Source organism: Pyrus communis, chromosome 2 (assembly GCF_963583255.1).
Source record: "Pyrus communis chromosome 2, drPyrComm1.1, whole genome shotgun sequence".
NCBI classification, from domain to species: domain Eukaryota; kingdom Viridiplantae; phylum Streptophyta; class Magnoliopsida; order Rosales; family Rosaceae; genus Pyrus; species Pyrus communis.
In genome coordinates, this window is record NC_084804.1 from 22,082,809 (window position 1) to 22,103,090 (window position 20,282).

The window sequence follows — 20,282 nt, forward strand, 5'->3', positions numbered from 1 at the left end:
AGATTTGCGTCTCTAAACTCTTCTCTTTGTTAATTACATTATGCCATGTTTAGTATGTTTAAGTGCTTTTTGTGTATTTACTTATGCTTTGTGTGAATCTATGCTTAAAACATTGAGGACAATGTTTGATTTAAGTGTGGGGGGGTAACTAAGTATATTTGATGCAAATTCGTGGGATTTATTCACCTATCACTTCACATGTTGTTTCTCACTGTTTTAAAACTGTTTTAGTGTGTTTTGTCTTAAAAATTCGAAAATCCCATAAAAATTTGAAAAATTGTTTTGAAAAACCCAAAAAGAGTTGTTTTAAAGTTGTTTTTGTGTGTGTGTTTGTGTCTTAGGATACCTTCCAACACAATGTAAGGATTTGGTTTGTAATTGCATGACTATTAAAAAGAGTTATAAACATAGAGAAAAGTTTGATTTACTCTTGGTATATGCTTGGTTATGGTTATAATGTATGACTTCACATGCAATCATAAAAGAAAATTTAGTTTTTGTAACATGCCTGAAGGAAGGAACTCAAACAAATGCTACAACCCTGAGAGACTTGAGCCTATAACGTTCTTTGGAGAGTATAATCTGTGATTTCTTGTTTTCTAAAATCGTTGCATGATCTCATTATTCTTTGCTTGGTTACTACTTAGAAGGCGTTTCATCATATAGTTCCAAATGCTAGAACTCATGCCCATTTCATTCAAAGCATGTTATTGATTTGCATAACATATATCAAGATGAAGTTGTGTAGTTGCCACCATAGCCAAATAGCCTCACTTCCCATATTTCGTATATGTTGTAAGTTGTACCCCCGTTGAGCCGTGTTAGCCCATGTTCTTTGTTAACCCACTTTTTCCTCATCTAGCCTAGTTTAGGACAATCCCCACCCTTGCTCTTAAAAGATAGTGAGCATGACTTAATTGAATTCCTTTTGAGTTACATTATGAAAGAAAATAAGTGTGGGGGAGAGAATGTTTAAGTGTTTATGTTTTGAGATTCAAAAGAAAAGAAAAAGAAAAGAAAAAAAAAAAAAAAAAAAAAAAAAAAAAAAAAAAAAAAAAAGAGAAAAGAATAAGTGATTGAAGAAAGGTTCCAAAACACCAATTCTGAGCGTAAATTGTCTAAATTCTCCCTTTTTGTTCAAAAGTTGAGTTTTCATTCAAAAGTAAATTCTAAGTTGATTCAAATGCTTTGCTCACTATTTCTTTAAGAACCTTTGTTTTCCATATCCCTTCTTTGTTATCCACATACCCCAAGCCCCGTTACAACCCTTGACTTCTATCTTGAGTGTTGTGTATTTCAATTTGTGGAGTTTGAACTTGGTATGAGCTTATGGTGTCACTGGTTCTCGCGTCTAAGTAGTAGCATTCCATTCATGAGATCATATCTAAACATGCTTATTAACTCCAGAAATTGCGTTCTTTGTGATACTTATATGTGAGTGTTCGTTTTCATGTTACATCAATCTTCTCACATATGACTAGATTAGGGTGTGTAGTTAGAAATTCTGAGTGAAAATCGAGTGCATATCTTGTAAGGAATTGAGCAAATTCTCTAAGGCATGTTACTACATTCAAAACATGGTTTTAAATGCTTAATTGTGAACTAGTATATGGTGACTATGATTAAGAATGTACTTAAGTGTGAAGATGACTAAAATCTGTGAGAATGATGATTTTTAACTTGTCATGTGCATTGGAAATCCCTAAGACGGTTGTTGGAAGGTTTAGGTTGTGTTTTACGTGTTTAGTGTCGTTTTGTTTATTTGTTTTTATTCTGTTTTGCTCGAGGACTAGCAAAAGCTAAGTGTGGGGGTATTTGATAGGAGCATATTCATGCGACTTAAATGGCTTGTTCTCGTGCATTTACGTTATGTTTCTCTCGTTATTTTAGTCATTTATGCTTCTTTTGTGTGTTTTTAGGTTCTAAGGGCCTAGGGAGCAAGAAAGTGCATTTTGAGGCCATTTGGAGCATTTTTGGGCATGGATTGGATAGCTTATCCATGGAGCCAAGAGGATGGACGAATTTGAAGGCCTTGTATGCACTTGAAGACACAAAACAATGGCCCTAACCCAATTACATTCACCTTGCCTTGGGCTTAACACAAACACCATTCCTTGCCATGCAAGGGGGAGCAATTTGGGTCCATTTCATTAAACTCTAGCCCAATCCACAATCACTTCAAAGCCATGCAAAACCTTTCAACACCCTTTAATCATCCCCCTTTAAGTTATGATTTTATTTCCTAACCCTACATGCATTATTTATTAGTATCTTTACAAGACATTATCATTGCATAACATTCCATTTCCACCTCTTTCCAACCTAATTCACATGCATATCAACCCTACAAGCATTCCCATCATAATTCCACCACCAACTCAGCCACAAAACATTATCATTGCACCACATTCAACCACTCCACATCCCTCACCAAGAAATCATTCAACACATGCATCCATAATCAGTTTTTCCAACCTTTGCCGTGCATAACCATTGATAATTCCAGCATTTCCACATGCATAATCAACCTAGTGTCACTCCCATTCATTCCCTTTAATCATTCAGCCACCATCATACATTTATTCTCTTCCCAAACACATACACAACCTGCCATCATTCCACAAACAACACCCTTTGCCGTGGCCTACATTCACATGCATTTCCAGCATTCCTTTCACATGCATTTTGGCAGATTTCACATCCATTCCACATGCATTTCCACCCTTACAAGATTTTAATCATTCATCCACCTCACAACCACCAGAAAACCTCTCAAAACCGTGCATTATCCCTTTCATTTCTGTCAAAGCATATGCATTCACCACCCTTTAAGCACATGCATAAAACAGCCACATGCATCTCCCATCACCATTTCAGATTTCCACCAAGTTCCTAGTTGTCATGTTCCCTCCTCTTCACCTATAAATAAGCATCCACACCTCAATTCATACACTTACTCTTCCATACACATTTTCAGTTACAAACACCAAGCAACAAACCCATTCCATTGCCGTGAGTCCCACTTCATTTTCTGCATATTTTCTCTTCACTCTTCCATCTCCAACCACTCCCTACTCCATTCCACATACACCTAAAGCCCTTAACATCTCCTTAGACCTTGTGACACAACGAAGAGGAAGAGAAGAGTGCCTAAACGTTCATACAATTCAAGTTTGAGTTGTTGGAATGTTTGGGTGTTTCTTTGATTTCAAAGTTATAATTTAATTCTCTTTGTTTTGTACGTATGACGAATGGAAGATAAGAGTGCCTAAACGTTCATACAATTCAAGTTTGAGTTGTTGGAATGTTTAGGTGTTTCTTTGATTTCAAAGTTATGAGGAACTAAACCCCCTTTAGCTAGGGAGTGATTCGAAACTATGTTTATATTTGCAATTTGAATTGATTACGTTTGGTTGGAATTTCATAAGTTGTGGATTCAATTCGTTTAACTGTTTGATTGATAACTTATTTATGTATGTTCATTGAGATTGCAAGCTTAATTTTCATGCATAAATATGACGCTAGAATATAAGTGAATTTCACCTAATCGCTATGAACTTATATTCACAAGTAGTGGAGGTTGCTTATAAACAATCGCGTTAAACGAATTCTTGGCATAAGTTTCATGCGTATTCCATAGTAACGAATGCCTCGTCGATGTTTATGATTTCCGTTGAACTTAATGATCTTTGTTGAATGTCTCTATCATGCGTATTCCATAGTTAGGGACTTTGATTAAGAATAATTTGGTTGTAATGCGTATTCCATTCAATCCAACGAATTTAGGGAAATCTGAAAGTTAATCTAAGCGGATCTAATTAACTTGGAGCATTGAGTTTCACAACTTATCGAAAGACCAACTGAGAATCAATTTTGTTTGCAAGTGTAACATGTGTGGAGAAGAACCCCTTGGCTATTCCATCATCCATATTTTTATCACATTCATATTTACATTTTGCCTTTAATTATATTCTGTCTTTTTAATTTAATATCGTCCAACCACAATTCCCCCCCCCTATTTTGTTAAGTCGTAATCATTCGTATTTGTTTTATTTGTGTATCTTTAAGCTTTTGGAGTCATAAACAATTGCAAATTCGTCTAAATCAAGTTCTAGCTTCTATTTAAGTCAATTTGATTGTTTTAGACAATTTGAGTTTTTCAAAGCCATTCTGAGTCATAGTAGTCTTGTTAAGAGTATTTTAATTTAGTTTTTATGTTTTTAAGTCAATTTAGAAGGTTTTAGCAAGCCCTCCTAATCCCCGGTCTAGAACGATCCCTACTTATAGTTATACTACATTTGTCAAAAAGAGGGTTTAATTTGTGTGCGTATAAATCTCGCATCAACTGTGGAAGCACCCGGTGAGCACCTTCAGTTTGGATAAACAACACTGCTGCCGCAAAATCAGCCGACCAAGAAGCACCTTCAGTTTGGATAAACAGCACTGCGTCGAGGTCGACCGGTTATCTATCCAAGTCTCGGCCGAGAGGGGTTTTCGAACCTTTATTGGCAGAGGTCACCTTGCTAGCCTTCTCGGCATAGTCAGGTGTTACAAATTGCATTGCTCGGCGTACTGGACGCCGAGTGGTTTTATGATTGGATACTCACAAGTGAGTTTCAGGGTTCGGCATTCCGACGGCCGAACTACGTTTACCATCAAGACATACATCACGTTTGAGTACCTGTGCCCATATAGTTTGGTCTCGATTCGACGTGCTTATACTCTTACGAATATAATCACAGTGACCGAATCGGGCTCGGACGATTTGTGAACTCCGCAGAATTAGCAGCCTTGTCTTCAGGCTGTAGAACCCAGAGACCGAGAGCGTTCCTTCCTCGGTCGCAATCACAAGATAGAGAAGTCAACGACGCGGTCAAAGCTACATCAACAAATTTTACTCCTCGGCCAGGCTCGGCCGACGAGTTGGCACACCCCGCATTCGACCGAAGGACGTAGTTAATTTATTAGTTACTCGGCCTGCGCGCCACGTAGGTTTTGTAATTTTTAGAGTCAACATTTTGGCACGCCCGGTGGGACCTTTGTGCTAAACCTTCGGAGTTCATGACCGTTGAAACCCGGTCTACAAAGAAGAAAACAACCATGGGAAAGTCAACAATTGACTTGCCAATGCAAGGCCTTGGGCAGGATTTGCACCCTACAAAAAATCCGATCATTGTTGCGTCGCCCGAGGCCACAAGTGTAACACGCCGAAAGAATGAAATCTGTCTCGGCGGGCAACCTCATAACCCAGCAGTCCCGAATCAAACGGCTGGCATGTTTGTAGAAGGGATCGTCGAAGATTGCGACGACGATGGTGGGGAAGGTTTAAGTCGGCCAGGAATTGGTGCCGAGTACCACTCCGCAAAGTGGAGTTCGTCAGGATCGCCCTTAACGGATTAGACGTGGAGTACAAAAAGAAGTTTCTGGGGGCAAATATTCGAGATATGTACGAACTTGCTCAACACGTCGACCAATATGATTATCTGCTCCGAGAAGAAAAGATATCAAAGTCACCATCCTGGGAGACGTTGTATAAGAACCCCACGGTTAGCTATGCATCGGCCGAAAGTGAAGACCCTCAGTATGCTAGTGTGGATGCGGCCGAGATAGTAATAGACAAACCCTATGTTTGCAAGGCTTTGGCGCAAGTAAATACCAAAGACGCCAAAACCCGTTTGGCCGCCGAGGAAACATGTAAGTCATCAAGAGTATACACTTTTGATATCACCAAAGCTGATGCAATTTTCGATCAATTATTGGCAGCAAAAATCATCAAGCTTCGGCCGGGACACACTATCCCTAAGGCCGATGAATTAAAAGGAAAGATATACTGCAAGTATCATAATTCTAATAAGCATGCAACCAATAATTGTGTTGTGTTCCGGGACACAATTCAAAGTTGGATCGGAAAAGGAAAGTTGAAATTTCCGGAAAAGATGGCGGTCGACGTTAATCCTTTCCCTTCAACAACAATTGGTATGGTGGATGCTCACCTTCCCAAAAACAAAGGGAAGGCCGAATACGTCCCGGTGCAACATGTCCGTCAACGGAATGGTCGCACAAGACTACAGCTTGATATTTTTTCAAATGCACCACCAACGGAACAATCGGGGCCACCCGCCGATGAGCATATGACGAGGTCAAGTTCCGACGAAACTCATGGATAAAAGGTTTTATGTGACCATTGTAAAACACCAGTTGAACCTGGGAAGAAGACGTCTTCAACACCACCCACGGCCTCTACAACATCATCAAAGGGATTAGGTCCACGACGTCAAGTGTTTGATCGACTCGGCCCACAAGTACAGCCGACAGACCAAACCTCGGTCAGGCGGCGTCTTGATTTCGACGCACCTTTCTATAATGAGGATTACTACTCGCGCAATACCAACAGTTCGGGCTCACCAGCCAATCGCAAAACTTTCAAACCACCCAGGACATCGGATCAACGCTGGTACAGTTACAATTCTCCGACTGGCTTATATACGGCGCTGTCCAAATCCCAAAAACGTCGTCGTCAACGGATAGATTGCATGGCTCGGGGACGAGAAGCGCAGGCCAGCCCTTCCAACCAGTGGCAACCAAAAAAGGCCGTGGACAACATCAGCGAACGGCCAACCCCGACTATCATGACCGAGTTGGCCGAAGGGAAGAAAGTAGCAGCTGCCGGTTTCGAAACCACCATTGAGGAGGCTGAGAAACGTATCAAGATCCTTCTCCGGCCTGGGGAAACGAGAGCTCGTCTAGAGTACTTTAGACAAGAGGCCGAAAGGAAACTTTCTCCGTTACCACCGCGCGAGCCGTTTATCAAAATACGGCGCAACTTACACCCTCCATTCCTCGGTGAATCCCTGGAATACATGCGAGAGTTTCATAAGAAATACTCCGCAAATGACTTGTACGGACTCCCCAAGGCATATCAGGAAGCCCTCGACTTAGCTCTAACTTACCCTGATGCCGAGCAAATTATCCAGAAAACTTCCGACCCAGCAATTAAAGCCAGGTTCCAACATATACGGGAGGCTCGAGTCTTGGTTTTGAGGTCGATCCCTATACAGACATCGACGCCGCCGAATTACCCTTTTCGCTTGAAGACCTCCAGCATTTGCGTTATCATTTCGAAGTTTTCTCGGCCGTATCGCTCTTCGGCCTCACGGCCGACGAGGAAAAACGGATAGCACGGTTGGATACATATTTAGACACGAGGAACGCCCGTATTGCTTATGAAGAACGAGCCCGTGTAACAAAGGATCAACATAAATCTTCGGCAGTCAACATCGTCGAGGGAAATAGCCCACCCGCACTCGATTTGGTTCCCACGTCTCAGATACCGGTTCTTACCGAGGAACTCAAAAGTTTGATCGAGGATGTTCCGTCGACTGCTACGGGGGTTAGTTCTGCAGAAGACGACGACCACGATCCAATGGGCCCCTCGGTCCTCGAACATATGGAGATCAGTATGATCCACGTCCTACCAGCTGAATTCCAACCAAGTACCCACCAGTCGAATTTCTTGGACGGAGACGTAGTTGCCGAGGAAGCAACACAAGTAGACTTCGTCGCAAACGACGACGATAGAGAAAACTGAAGCGGGGACAACCTTAAGGCAGCTTTGGCCGAGCTATTTCCCCGCTCCCCCTCGGTTAATCTCCAACACCTGAAGCCGTTGTATGTCACGGCTCACATCGAAGGATTTCCCATTTCCAAAGTGTTTGTCGACTGTGGAGCCACAATCAACATTATGCCAATATCCGTCATGAAGGCTTTACGCCGTTCTGATAATGAACTCATTCCGTCAGGGATCACTATGAGCAGCTTCGTTGGTGATAAGTCTCAGACCAAAGGGGTGCTCCCGTTGGAAGTTAGCATTGCCGGTTATCAACACATGACGGCATTCTTTATCATTGATTCCAAGACCGATTATAACGCATTACTTGGCCGCGACTGGATCCACCAAACCAGTTGCATTCCTTCATCACTCTATCAAGTCCTCATCTTTTGGGATGGCAAATCGGTCGTAGTCCACCCAGCCGATAACCAACCATTTGAGACCAACATGATTCAGGCTCGCTATTATGATGATCACGTCGGCTACATCACCCTTCAAGGCCTTAACGAGGATGGACGGCTGACGAGAATTTCGGTACAGAAAGTGATTGAGGTCGGCGCCGAGACTGTCCAACAGGATTCGGCGAGACTTGGTTTGGCAGATTTAGTCACCAATGCCGATGATTGAGCACACCACACAAGAACGGCGTCAGGCCGCGGTTTCATCCACAATGGAACGTCTGCTGGCCCATTGGTACGCCATTACCAAGCAGCCACATTCCGGCATCAATTTAATCGAATTTTTGGCCGAAGCAGATACGGCCCCGCTCTATCTTTCGATAAAGTTCAGGCTGCGCCGGCCGAACTCGAAGACCATCGGCCTCAAGTCAAGGACCCATTAGAAGAAGTAAACGTAGGCACGGCCGATGATCCTCGAACATTGTTTATTAGCGCGTTACTCCCACCGCCCATGAAGGTCGAACTCCGTAAGTTACTCCAGGAATTTAAAGATTGCTTCGCATGGAGCTATCATGAAATGCCAGGCCTCGACCGAAACCTTGTAGAACATGAGCTACGCATCAAGGTGGGGTGTAAGCCTTTTTGACAGCCTCCTCGCCGATTTTCGAACGAAGTACAACTCGGCATTAAGGAAGAATTAGTTCGGCTTCTAAAAGCCGGGTTTATTAGGACCGCTCGGTATGTCGAATGGTTGGCCAATATCGTCCCCGTGTTAAAGAAAAACGGTGCCCTTCGCATTTGCATCGATTTCCGTAATCTAAATCTGGCTACTCCCAAGGACGAATATACAATGCCGATCTCAGATTTATTAATTGATGCCGCAACTAATCATGAACTGCTATCTTTTATGGACGGTCATGCGGGTTACAACCAGATTTTCATCGCCGAAGCTGACGTCCACAAGACGGCTTTCCGTTGCCCGGGGGCACTTGGTACTTACGAATGGGTAGTCATGCCTTTCGGCCTCAAGAATGCCGGCGCCATATACCAACGAGCCATGAATATGATCTTCCACGACTTAATCGGTACAATCGTCGAAGTTTATATCGATGATGTGGTCGTAAAATCCAAACGTCGTCAAACACACCTGGACGACCTGAGGCAAGCGTTCCTTCGCATGTGCAAGAACAACCTCAAGATGAACCCGGCCAAGTGTGCTTTCGGGGTTTCGGCCGGTAATTTCCTAGGATTTTTGGTGCACCATCGCGGCATCGAGGTCGATGAAAATAAAGCCTGCGCCATCATTAGCGCCCCACCTCCGACGACAAAGAAACAGCTCCAATCGTTACTCGGGCAGATAAATTTCCTCCGTCGTTTCATCGCCAATTCAGCCGGAAAAATGAAAGCATTCTTTACACTCCTTAAACTGAAGGAGACCGACCGATTTGAATGGCGCGAAGAGCATCAAACTGCGTTTACGCAAATCAAGGTGGCCCTTTCCACTCCACCCGTGCTTGTTCCACCTTGTCGCAACAAACCCCTTAAATTATACATTTCGGCAGCTGCCGAATCCATTGGTTGTCTCCTCGACAAGATAATAATGTCGGGTGTAAACAAGCTATCTTTTACCTTAGCCGAAACCTGAATTCCCCAAAGCTTAATTATTCACCTGTCGAAAAACTTTGCTTAGCGTTGTTTTTTGCCGCATCCAAGCTTCGGCATTACATGATCCCAACAGTTACGCAGGTCATCGCCCAAACAGACGTAATTCGTTACATGCTGACTCGGCCCATTGTCAAAGGCCGAATCGGGAAATGGACGCTCGCCTTATCTGAGTTCAACCTTCAGTATGTACCCCAAAAGGCCGTCAAGGGGCAAGCCCTCGCCGATTTCCTGGCACAACACCCATCCCCTTATGGTTTTGAGGGAGGCGACGTCGACATCGGTTTCGTCACCACACGCAATAACCATTGGACTATGCATTTTGATGGTTCCAGAATTTCGACCTCGGCAGGTGTCGGTATCGCAATTCAGTCGCCTGACCACTGCCGATGGTATTTTTCCCTCAAGTTAGATTTCAGCTGCACCAACAATCAGGCCGAGTATGAAGCCCTCATTATCGGCCTCCATGTCTTACACGATCTGCGGGCTCCCCGCGTTCTCGTCCTTGGTGATTCCGAACTTGTGATTAACCAACTGAACGGCGTGTTTCGTTGCATGAGTTGTACTTTAGCTCCCTATCACATGGTCCCCACCTACCTGGCCGAGTCGTTCGAACGAATCACATTTGAACACATTTCACGTATCCACAATACTGACGCCGACGAACTCGCCCAGATCGCCTCCGGAGCACAACTCATGGGGGGCAAACTAGGTCGAATTGTGGAAATTGCAAGCACGGGCCAACGCTCGTACCCTGCTTTGATCAATCAGCAAGCTCTCCAACGCGCGCACGTAATACGTACAAGGGTAATGTCGCTCCCATCCCTATTAGAACGAGGAGATCCCATAGAAGTATGTGCTGTCGAAGTAGAACCAGATGATTGGAGAAAGACGATGTTACGGTACCTCGATAACCCCAATGGGAAACACGACCGAATAACGAAGGTGCTCGCGACGAATTACATGTCGTATCAAAATGAATTATATCGCAAGGGCGAGGATGGTTTACTAATATTGTGCCTCGGCCCACACGAGGCTGCCCAAGCAATGGCCGAGGTACATGAAGGAATTTGCGGGGCACACCAATCTGGACGAAAGATGCCCTGGTTGCTCCGACGACACGGTTATTTTTGGCCCAATATATTAAAGGATTGCATCGAATATGCACGGAGATGCGTATCATGCCAAATTCATGGACCCGTGCAAAGAGCCCCGGCTGAATTGCTACACTCGGTTACTAAACCGTGGCCGTTCAGGGGTTGGGCAATGGACGTAATTGGCAAAATCACGCCATCATCGGGGGCAGCGAAACACGCGTGGATAATTGTAGCAACTGACTATTTCACTAAGTGGGTCGAGGCAAGGTCATACGCCGAATTAACTGCTAAAAAGGTATGCAACTTCGTAGAGGAAAATATTGTGACTAGATTCGGTGTGCCAGAAACGATCATAACTGATAATGGCACTATATTTACGGCCGATAGGTTTAAGGAATACGCGGCAAGATTGAATATCCGACTCGAGCAATCTACGCCGTACTACCCACAGGCAAACGGGCAGGCCGAGGCAAGCAATAAAGTGTTGATCGGCATCCTTGAAAAAATGGTAAAAGAGAAACCTGGGTTGTGGCATTTGAAGTTAAATGAAGCATTATGGGCATACCGAACTTCACCCCGGTCGGCCACTGGAACCACTCCTTACGCGTTAACTTATGGACACAACGCTATGTTACCGGTCGAGTTGAGTATAAGCTCGTTGCGAGTAATCGAGCAAAGTGATGTGTGCAGTATTGAATATAGTCAAGCGATGCGACAAGAATTAGAAGACTTAGAAGAAAGTCGAATCGACGCGGGTAACTTATTGGTCGCACAAAAGAAAATTGCCGAGCGAGCGTATAATCAGCGTGTAAGACAAAAAACGTTCGGCGAAGGAGAATTGGTTTGGCAAACTGTGTTGCCTGTTGGGATTAAAGACCCCAGATTTGGTAAGTGGTCGCCAAATTAGGAAGGGCCATTTATCGTGCACAAAGTCCTCGGCAAGGGGGCATATCATCTAAGAGATCGGACGGGTTCAGTTCACAAATTGCCGATTAATGGAAAGTTTTTAAAGAAGTACTATCCAATTACATGGGAAATGCAAGAGTAAGACCATTGTATTGATAGCAAAACGACCATTGTATTAATATCGAAAGAATCATTACAAGAAGAACAAATACAAATACAATGGTAGAGTCCTAAGGGGTCGAGGGAAGGAAAGTCTCGAGGGCAGCTTTTAGCTCCAGCCACTTCGCTTGCCGCGTCTTCTTGTTGCACTGCAGTTGCTGGATACGCCGTGCGCCGGCAGCGAAGGCCGTCAGCTGAGCCTTGTTAGCCTCAAAGTCCTTCTCAAGCTCGGAAGCAGTAGCCGACCTTTGCCGTTGAAGGTCAGAAATTTGACGCTGGAGGTCAGAGATCTAGCGATCAAACTCGGTCAGCTTCGCTTTCTTTGCCTTGAAAGCCTCCATCTCTACTCGGCCAGCCTCATGCGCGACCTTGGCCACATTCAAATCGTCCTCAGCTTGTAGGGCTCGCTCGAAGATAAAAAAGTGTTGCCGAGTCCGCTCCAGGAGGTCGGTGAGGAAAGAGATACCCTCCGTGCTCAGGTAACCACCGCTGGCAAGGTCATTAAGACACTCTCCAACGGAGTCAAGGCCCTTGCGCCGGAGAGCTTGGGAGGCAGTAAGAGATAGGACTTCGTGCAGCTTCACGAAGACTTCGGCCTCGGGCACGGCTCCCGCCGGTTCAGCAGGGGCTGCAGAAGAGCCGGCCTCACCGGTCGTGCTCTGAAGAAGAGCGTCAAGCTCCACTTCCCACGATGGCTGCACATAAAAGAAAAACTTTGTGAAGGAAAGTAAGACGTCGTGATATAGTGCATAAAGAAAAAGGGAATTGTTTTAGACCTGCCGAGAGGAGACTTCGGCCATGCCCTCTGGGTCATTGCTCGAACCCAGGGAACTTAATGGCCGAGCCCAGTGCCTTAGACCGCTACGCAATTCACGCGGCCGATGGAGGTCATCTACATTTGATGGCCACGACGGCGGCCAGGAAATATAGACAACACCCCTCGGCGCATAAAATTGCTGGTGAAATGAATGTTCGGGCACCTGACATTTAATAGTTTTAAAAAACATGTGTCACGAAAAAATCAATACAAAAGAAACGAGACTTACAAAGGCCGAAGAGACTTCCTGTGGAGGAATGGGAGGATCTTTATCCTACGGATGGATCGACGTTTCGGCCGTGGTCTCAGGATCGGCCATAGGTCTCTTGCCACGATCCGCCGCAGGAGAACGCGGTCGAGCGGTCGCCTCGACTACCGGAGGAGGATGGACGGGAGGAGAGTTGACTGGTCGACGGCGGCGTTGTAGCGAGACTTCGTCACTCTCGCTCTCGACATCCTGAACAAAAAGAGAAAACAGTTAGTATTACGACCAGAAACCCAAAAAAAACAAGTGGAAGCAAAATTATACCTCCAAAACGACCGTTGGAGTCGAGGGTGCTTCGGCAGGCACAGCCGACTTCCCCATTTCAGGCGCCACGACCGGCTCCGAAGCTGGAGCGGGTGCGACGATTGGATCGGCCAGGGAGACGGTTGGAGGAATCGGGATTGGAGATGCCGGGGCAGCCGGCACAGATGGAGAGCTAGCGGGAGCAAGCGTCCCAGTAGTGTCACTGAGGATGACATGAATTTCCCGGTCGCCCTTCTTCGCCAATTTCTTGACGCGTTTAGAAGGGCGAGGGGCCTCCTCCGCCGGCTCGGCCCCTCGGTGGGGGCGTTTGGAAGGGACCGTCCGCTCGGTGACAAGGATCCTCTTCTTGGGCACCAGCTTCTTCGTCCTTGCCACCGCGGCAACCACTTCGACCGTCCTCGACCCACGACCCCCTGAAGAGCAAGGTAATTAGAAACAAAAAAAAAAAAAAAAAAAAAAAAAGAAAAGAAAAACGGAAAGACTACCTTGGGCCGACTCCTTAGGTTGAGCCGAGGATGTTGACCTGGGACGGTCGCCAAAGATCTTCCTCACCAGATCTTCGGCCGGGGCGCCAAAGAAGTCGCCGGTATACTCCTCCCACCAGTCCCCGAAGGTATCGGTTCCCAAAGTTTCAGGAACCGTCGGCCGAAGCCGAAATTTCCTGCACTTCTCCTGGAAATCCTGGTCCGACGTCTTACATTCCCTTTCGGAGGAACCGGTAAGACGCCCCCGACTCAGGAGAGACCGAGAGGCGAGCAGGGGGACAGGGCAGCCTTGAAGATAGCCGAGCTGCCGGGCGACAAAATGAGGTTGGTAGACCTCCCAGCTAGCTCGGCGGGCATCGCAACCAAGAGGAAGGTCGCGAACCAGGACAAACGACCCCCAGCACTGGCGGATGCCCGCATCCTCGGACTCGGCCCATGCTGTCGTAGGGAGCCTGAGCGAGGATGGGTACTCTTGGCGCCGGCATACCAGGAACTCGTCATCCGAGAGGACGTCGAGGCCGAGGAAGTGTTTGAAAACCTCGTCAGCTCGGTGAAGTGGCGCCGGTTGAGAGGCCAGTTGAAGGCCGAGGGCGGCCGTTCGCTGGAAGGCAGGAACCTCCGGTCGAAGAGTGGAGAAGTAAACCTGCAACCAGAGTTGGAACACCCAGAGGGGTCCGTTCTGGTGCGGGTCGATCTTGCCAATGGTCGCCTCGGCCAGGCAACGGTAGAGGTTGGCGAGTATGGCTGGACTAAGCGCTAGCGAGCGACCATTAGCCAATGCCTGGGCCACCGACATGTTCTCCACCAGGCATTTGTTCGACCTGGTACAACAAATGAATTTGTTGTACCAGTAGAAGAGGAAGGCCTCGTGCTCTCCCTTCCTAAGGCCTTCCTCGCCTCGGCCGGCGAAATGAAGGATGAGAGTGTTGTAATTGAAGAAGTTCTTGTGGAGCTTCTGAACTTCTTCCCTTGAGGGCTCCCGATCACCCCGGCTTAGCGTTTCGACGGCCCTTTCGTCGAATAGTGCCTTCAGGTCGAGAGGAGAAGGGTATCCGGAAAGGGCGGCGTCAATAGGAAGGCCGATCGGGGAAGTCCCAAGGATGGCCGAGACGTCGAGGATTGTGGGGCCGAAAGGGCCGAAAGGCAGGACCATGGTGTTGGTGGCCGAACACCATAAACTCAGGGCCGCCATAAGCAGCTCCTTGTCCATGGCAATCTCCATGGTTGACAGAATAATGGCATCGTAGATGCCGAGAGCCTTCCACTCCTTGGAGAAGAATGTGCTCATTCGGTCGACCCAGGCAGCCCAAGCCGTGGTGGTCGAGGGCCAGGCTCCCTGAGGCCGCGCCAGAGTCCACTTCGACCAGTCGAACCCCTGCAGCAGGGGTGTTAAACACAGCTCCTTGAGCAGGTTAGTGACAGACGACGGCACTGCGTCTCTGAAGAGGGGACCCAGAATCTGGTGGGTGGTGGCCATATCATTTTCAAATCGAAGCGTCTTGACGGCGCTCCGATCGATGAAATCTTTACACTTGTTGACTTCATCGGAGAGTTTCGAGATGAAGGAGGCCATTGGAAGAGATGATAGGAGATAGTTTGGAAGAAAAAGAGATTGCAGAAAGGAAAACTGGAGAAGAAATCACAGAAAGAATAACTGGAAGGATTTTTTTTTTTTTTTGCTTAAACAAACAAGTATGATAAAATTGGGATTTTGGAGTTTCTGAAAGCGTAAGATGCGAATGGCAGAAATGTGGGTATTTATAGGCTTTTCAGAATGAATATCAAACGTCTGGAATTCGAAAGGCACTGGAATTCAAAAAGCACTGGTTTAATTTGGGGGGGAAATTTAACCGGGAAAGGTTCCAATCATTTCGGATATTTTGGGAACCTGCGAAGATGGGATCGAGGAGTCGAAAATCCAGGACGCACGATTGCGTGCGGCGCCAGTTTTAATGCATTAATGAGGATGAGACGTTCTAGTTAGTGCACGGTTTCGAGGCCCACGATTGAAAGTTTTAAGAGCGGCGGAGAATCTACACGTGGCCACGCGTTGGGGGCAACGAGGAAAGTGCAATCATGTCTCATAAATGCGCAGGAATAATGGTCATTAAGGAAGTAAAATCCACAAAAGCAATAAACGTTTTCGCTTCTTCAAGGCCAAGGCCCGACCAAGAGTTAACAGTCGGCGACCTCAGAAGCGAGGGGGCAATGTTTGGGCCCAAAATATTATTGCTGGGCCGAGCAGCAGGATGTGCTCGGCCCAAGGTGATGGTAAATACTATGGGCCGAATAATAAATCTCGGGCCAGCTGGCAGGATCGGCCAAATCCTATCCCAAGTAGTCTGGATGAATAGGAAAGGTCGAGGAAGTCTTAGTGCGACCAGGATTCTCGACCAGCAGGGAATGGAGTCCCGAAAAGAAGGAAAATTCAGAATCCCAGTAGGAATAGGTTTGCTCGAGTTAGAGGCAAAATGGGACAAGGACTCCCAATCCAAATCAGAATTGGTTTCAAGGAATGGGGCACTATAAATACAAGAAATCATGCAACAGAAAAGGACCTTTAAATCAGCATACAATTGCCCTGCGCAAAACCTCTCAAACACCTTGAGATTTTTCCTTTTCTTTTCATGCCGACACACATTCAGTTTGGATAAACAGCACTGTGGAAGCACCCGGCGAGCACCTTCAGTTTGGATAAACAGCACAGCTGCCGCAGAATCAGCCGACCAAGAAGCTCCTTCAGTTTGGATAAACAGCACTGCGTCGAGGTCGACCGGTTATCTATCCAAGTCTCGGCCGAGAGGGGTTTTCGAACCTTTATTGGCAGAGGTCACCTTGCTAGCCTTCTCGGCATAGTCAGGTGTTACGAATTGCATTGCTCGGCGTACTGGACGCCGAGTGGTTTTATGACAGGATACTCACAAGTGAGTTTCAGGGTTCGACATTCCGACGGTCGAACTACGTTTACCATCAAGACATACATCACGTTTGAGTACCTGTGCCCATATAGTTTGGTCTCGATTTGACGTGCTTATACTCTTACGAATATAATCACAGTGACCGAATCGGGCTCGGACGATTTGTGAACTCCGCAGAATTAGCAGCCTTGTCTTCAGGCTGTAGAACCCAGAGACCGAGAGCGTTCCTTCCTCGGTCGCAATCGCAAGATAGAGAAGTCAACGACGCGCTCAAAGCTACATCAACAAATTTTACTCCTCGGCCAGGCTCGGCCGACGAGTTGGCACGCCCCGCATTCGACCGAATGACGTAGTTAGCTTATTAGTTACTCGGCCTGCGCGCCACGTAGGTTTTGTAATTTTTAGAGTCAACAGTCCTACATAACAAAAATAATCATGGGAAGTGCTCTTTCAGCGGTCCACCCTCCAACCAACCGTCCTTCCAAAACCTCAGCCTCTCCCCATTACCAACCACAAAGTTGCAAGATTGAAGAAAAAAGGGAATACCAGCCGAGATGTCAGACCACGGACATCTGCTTGAGCCCCGACTCGGAGGATTAGCGTCCCAGCCGTTTGCAACCAGACCATTCATGCTCCTTATCACCTTATGCCAAAGAGAGTTTGATTATTATCCCCAACAAAAATAAAAATGAACGAATAATTCCTTAGACAATAATATTACAATATTTCAGCACGGATGAATGAAGAATTGAACCTACATTAAATCCAAGTGCTTTATTTCAGGTCCACTACGAATTGTTAGTTTAACTGTACTTCCTTCAGGTCCCCAGTAACAATTAGGAAAAAAATAGATATAAATGAAAATAAATAAAAATTTAGTTGGGAAAAACAAGTCATGATTCTGAAAACACTTGTTTCAATTACAAGTAACTAGACCCACACACAAATTCAAAGGACCCAAGGTCAAGAGCTTCTCCAGATTTTTAAATGATTGCGAGTAATCCCCATTAAATCCTAATACTTAATGGATAGTTACTATAATGACAGGTTAAGTGGAAGGAAGTGTAAGAAACTCACTGTAGCAGCTCTGCAGCATCATATATGCCCATTGTTTCTGTACTTGTATCATCAATAGCCAGAATAACATCCCCAGACAACATGCCAGCTCTGTTTGCTTGACCTCCTGGGGAAGCTGAAATAACAACAAAACCAGCAGCTGATCCATCAAGTTTTGTAGGGTAGCCAGTTGACAGCCCTACGCCTGTAAAAGCACCTTGAGTTCCAGGCTGCCCTTGAAGAAGATACTAACAGATTTCAGGAACAACAACTATATTCAAATCCAACTGAAGAAATGTATCTTAAGATAATGACTGATTTGTAGAGTGAGTTTGATGTAGTGTCTAATGGTGCATCAGATTCTTATTCAGGCTAAAATGAACTACTCTAATACACTAATAGTATAAGAAGAAAATCATTGTACCCGTAGAGTAATGAACTTTTCAAGCTCCAGAAACCGAGTGAAAGGATCCTCCAATGTGTCAAGCATCTTCTTAATTGCCATATTTGATTGCAAATAGAACATTAGGATTTAAAGAGGTAGAAACTGGAAAGATAAGTATAAAATTATCAGTTAAATGAAGTGATCCAGCTGGCACAAAGCTTTGCTCATTTTTATGCAAAACCCAACTACAGCTTAGTATAATAATGGTTTGTCAAGTGAATGGAGCCCTTGGAATGGTAGGATCAGTAAATCTTGAAAAATTTCAAGCTGGAAAATGAAACGACAAGTATAAACAAAAATGAGAGCGGACTTTAGGTGACTCAAAGTCAGATTAAAGTAAATCCCTTAACATTGCACGACTTTGGGTTGTCATTACTCCATTATCAGTACTCCATTACCGTATAACATAAACTTACTGGATGGAGTACCGCTAACAGAAAGAGAAGCTGACATGACAAACATCAGTCCAGCAACGAAAACAAAAACAAGCCGTCTAATTTTTTCTGAACGTTTTAGCACTTCATGGAGACTGCCAGCATATTTCTTCAATCGAAATTTTTTCCTGACCTTACTATAATTTGCTGAAAACAAACCACCCTGACAAACAAAACTCCGACTGAGCCTCAACACCGGTAGAATCAAGAAACTGTGCTTAAAGTCCCCGTCATTGTTACCATAATTTATCGGCCTCTTAAGCGACGTAGTCATTATACACATTAAGGGAGACTTTGCTCGAGCTTCTACAATCCTTACTGGAAGATACTTCCATTGCAGCACCTGCAAAGAGTCCAGTTAAAAAGTGTAATTATGGGAGTCCCCATTACAACTAGATAACGCCCGGCATACACTATAGAGCACCTTTAGTATCAATTTCCAACATTAAAACTCTAGGAAAGTTACAATATATTACTAAACCGCCTGAATAGATATAATAAGCACCATAATGTCCTAAGAAAAATAATTAGAAACGATTAGCTAGTCGTATATTTTCCTTCGTAAAATGATTTAAAGACTTATAACTAGATGTTTACGCCAAACAAGTTGCAATAGAAAAGCAAGACATCTTCTTGGAGCACCTACCAAGTAATTTAAACTCATGTAACCGCAATCAAACCATTGATTAGAACGTAATTTCGCAAAAGATGAAACCCGAAAAGCTTTAGAATTTTATGATTAAAAAGTAATTCCGCAACTATATTGTTCTCTAATTCCATAATTGCAGATTATGCCCAGAGAAAGAGAGCTAAAATGAGACATGAATTAGATAGAAATCGATGAGCGAGAGGGGAAGGGGTACCTGAGGCGGAGGAGTGGCGGCCATGGAGGTGGAGCTACGGTGGTTCTTGTAGGAAATGAGGGGATGAAGATGCAGTTGCACAGCTAGCGAGGACCTCCAAGAATGGAGAGTCCGCACCCGGAGAGCTCTCCCTTTTCCGTTGAGAACGTTATCTAATGGGAAGTTTCATTCGAACCAAAAGATATCTTTCCACAGCCAACCTAAAAAATTTATCCCACAAACTTCCCATTTCACCCTCGTATTAAAGTTGTGCATCAAGCACCATGTGGAATTGCGTGGAGAGGTAATTGAAGAATTGGGCATCCAAAGACCAAATTTTTTTAGAGACAAGGTGGTGGTGACCGGCGAATCAACGGCGGTAGGCGAGGGGGTGCTGTTGTCGACAACAAAATCACAGTTCCCCTATTTTCTCTGACAAACCTAACCCAATTCGGACGACACGTCCTCCGACATTATCGTCCAAGGGCACCATCATCATCGTGATCTAAGTCAAGCACACAACTATCGTCGTTATGGTCACTATGCCTTTTCCAGCGCAAGTTTTTAGAGGTGCGTACCTGATAATTCATTAGAGCAACTCCAAGCCTTTTCCCAGGCAATTTATTATTCATTCCCCCTGTGAACAGTAATTGTTTTAAATAAACAGTAATCACCTTTTACATCTCCACCCCTACACTAAATAGCATTAGCAATTGATAATAAAATATTAGTATTTTTTTATTTATAAAATAATACAAAATAATTTTTAATTTTTTTCCTTTTGCCTTTTTCCTACTCCTCTTCCGTTCAACTTTTTTCCACAACACTCTTCCTTTTCCTATTCCTTCTCTCTCTCTCTCTCTCTCTCTCTCTCTTATATGAATCACAAAATGGACCGACTCTTCCTTTTCCTATTCCTTCTCTC

General features: G+C 45.2%; 1 protein-coding gene across 3 annotated transcripts in view; it reads right to left on the reverse strand.

Annotated features, from left to right (window-relative positions):
* Positions 1–19,956, reverse strand: part of LOC137726415 (carboxyl-terminal-processing peptidase 2, chloroplastic-like) — a 32,465-nt gene extending 12,509 nt beyond the window's left edge. Inside the window, exons 1-5 of one of the 3 annotated variants that reach the window (XR_011067631.1) lie at positions 19,379–19,956; positions 18,498–18,858; positions 18,061–18,183; positions 17,658–17,866; positions 17,127–17,223 (exon numbers count right to left, since the gene is read on the reverse strand). Coding sequence is in view for 1 of the 3 variants with exons in the window: in XM_068465342.1 (XP_068321443.1) it covers positions 17,220–17,223; positions 17,658–17,866; positions 18,061–18,162 (315 nt within the window). In the remaining 2 variants the exon portion in view is untranslated. Of the gene's footprint in view, positions 1–16,993; positions 17,224–17,657; positions 17,867–18,060; positions 18,859–19,378 lie in introns of those variants that run through there. The other 2 variants (XR_011067630.1, XM_068465342.1) reach the window with 2 other exon arrangements.
* Between the last annotated feature and the right edge of the window lie 326 nt (positions 19,957–20,282).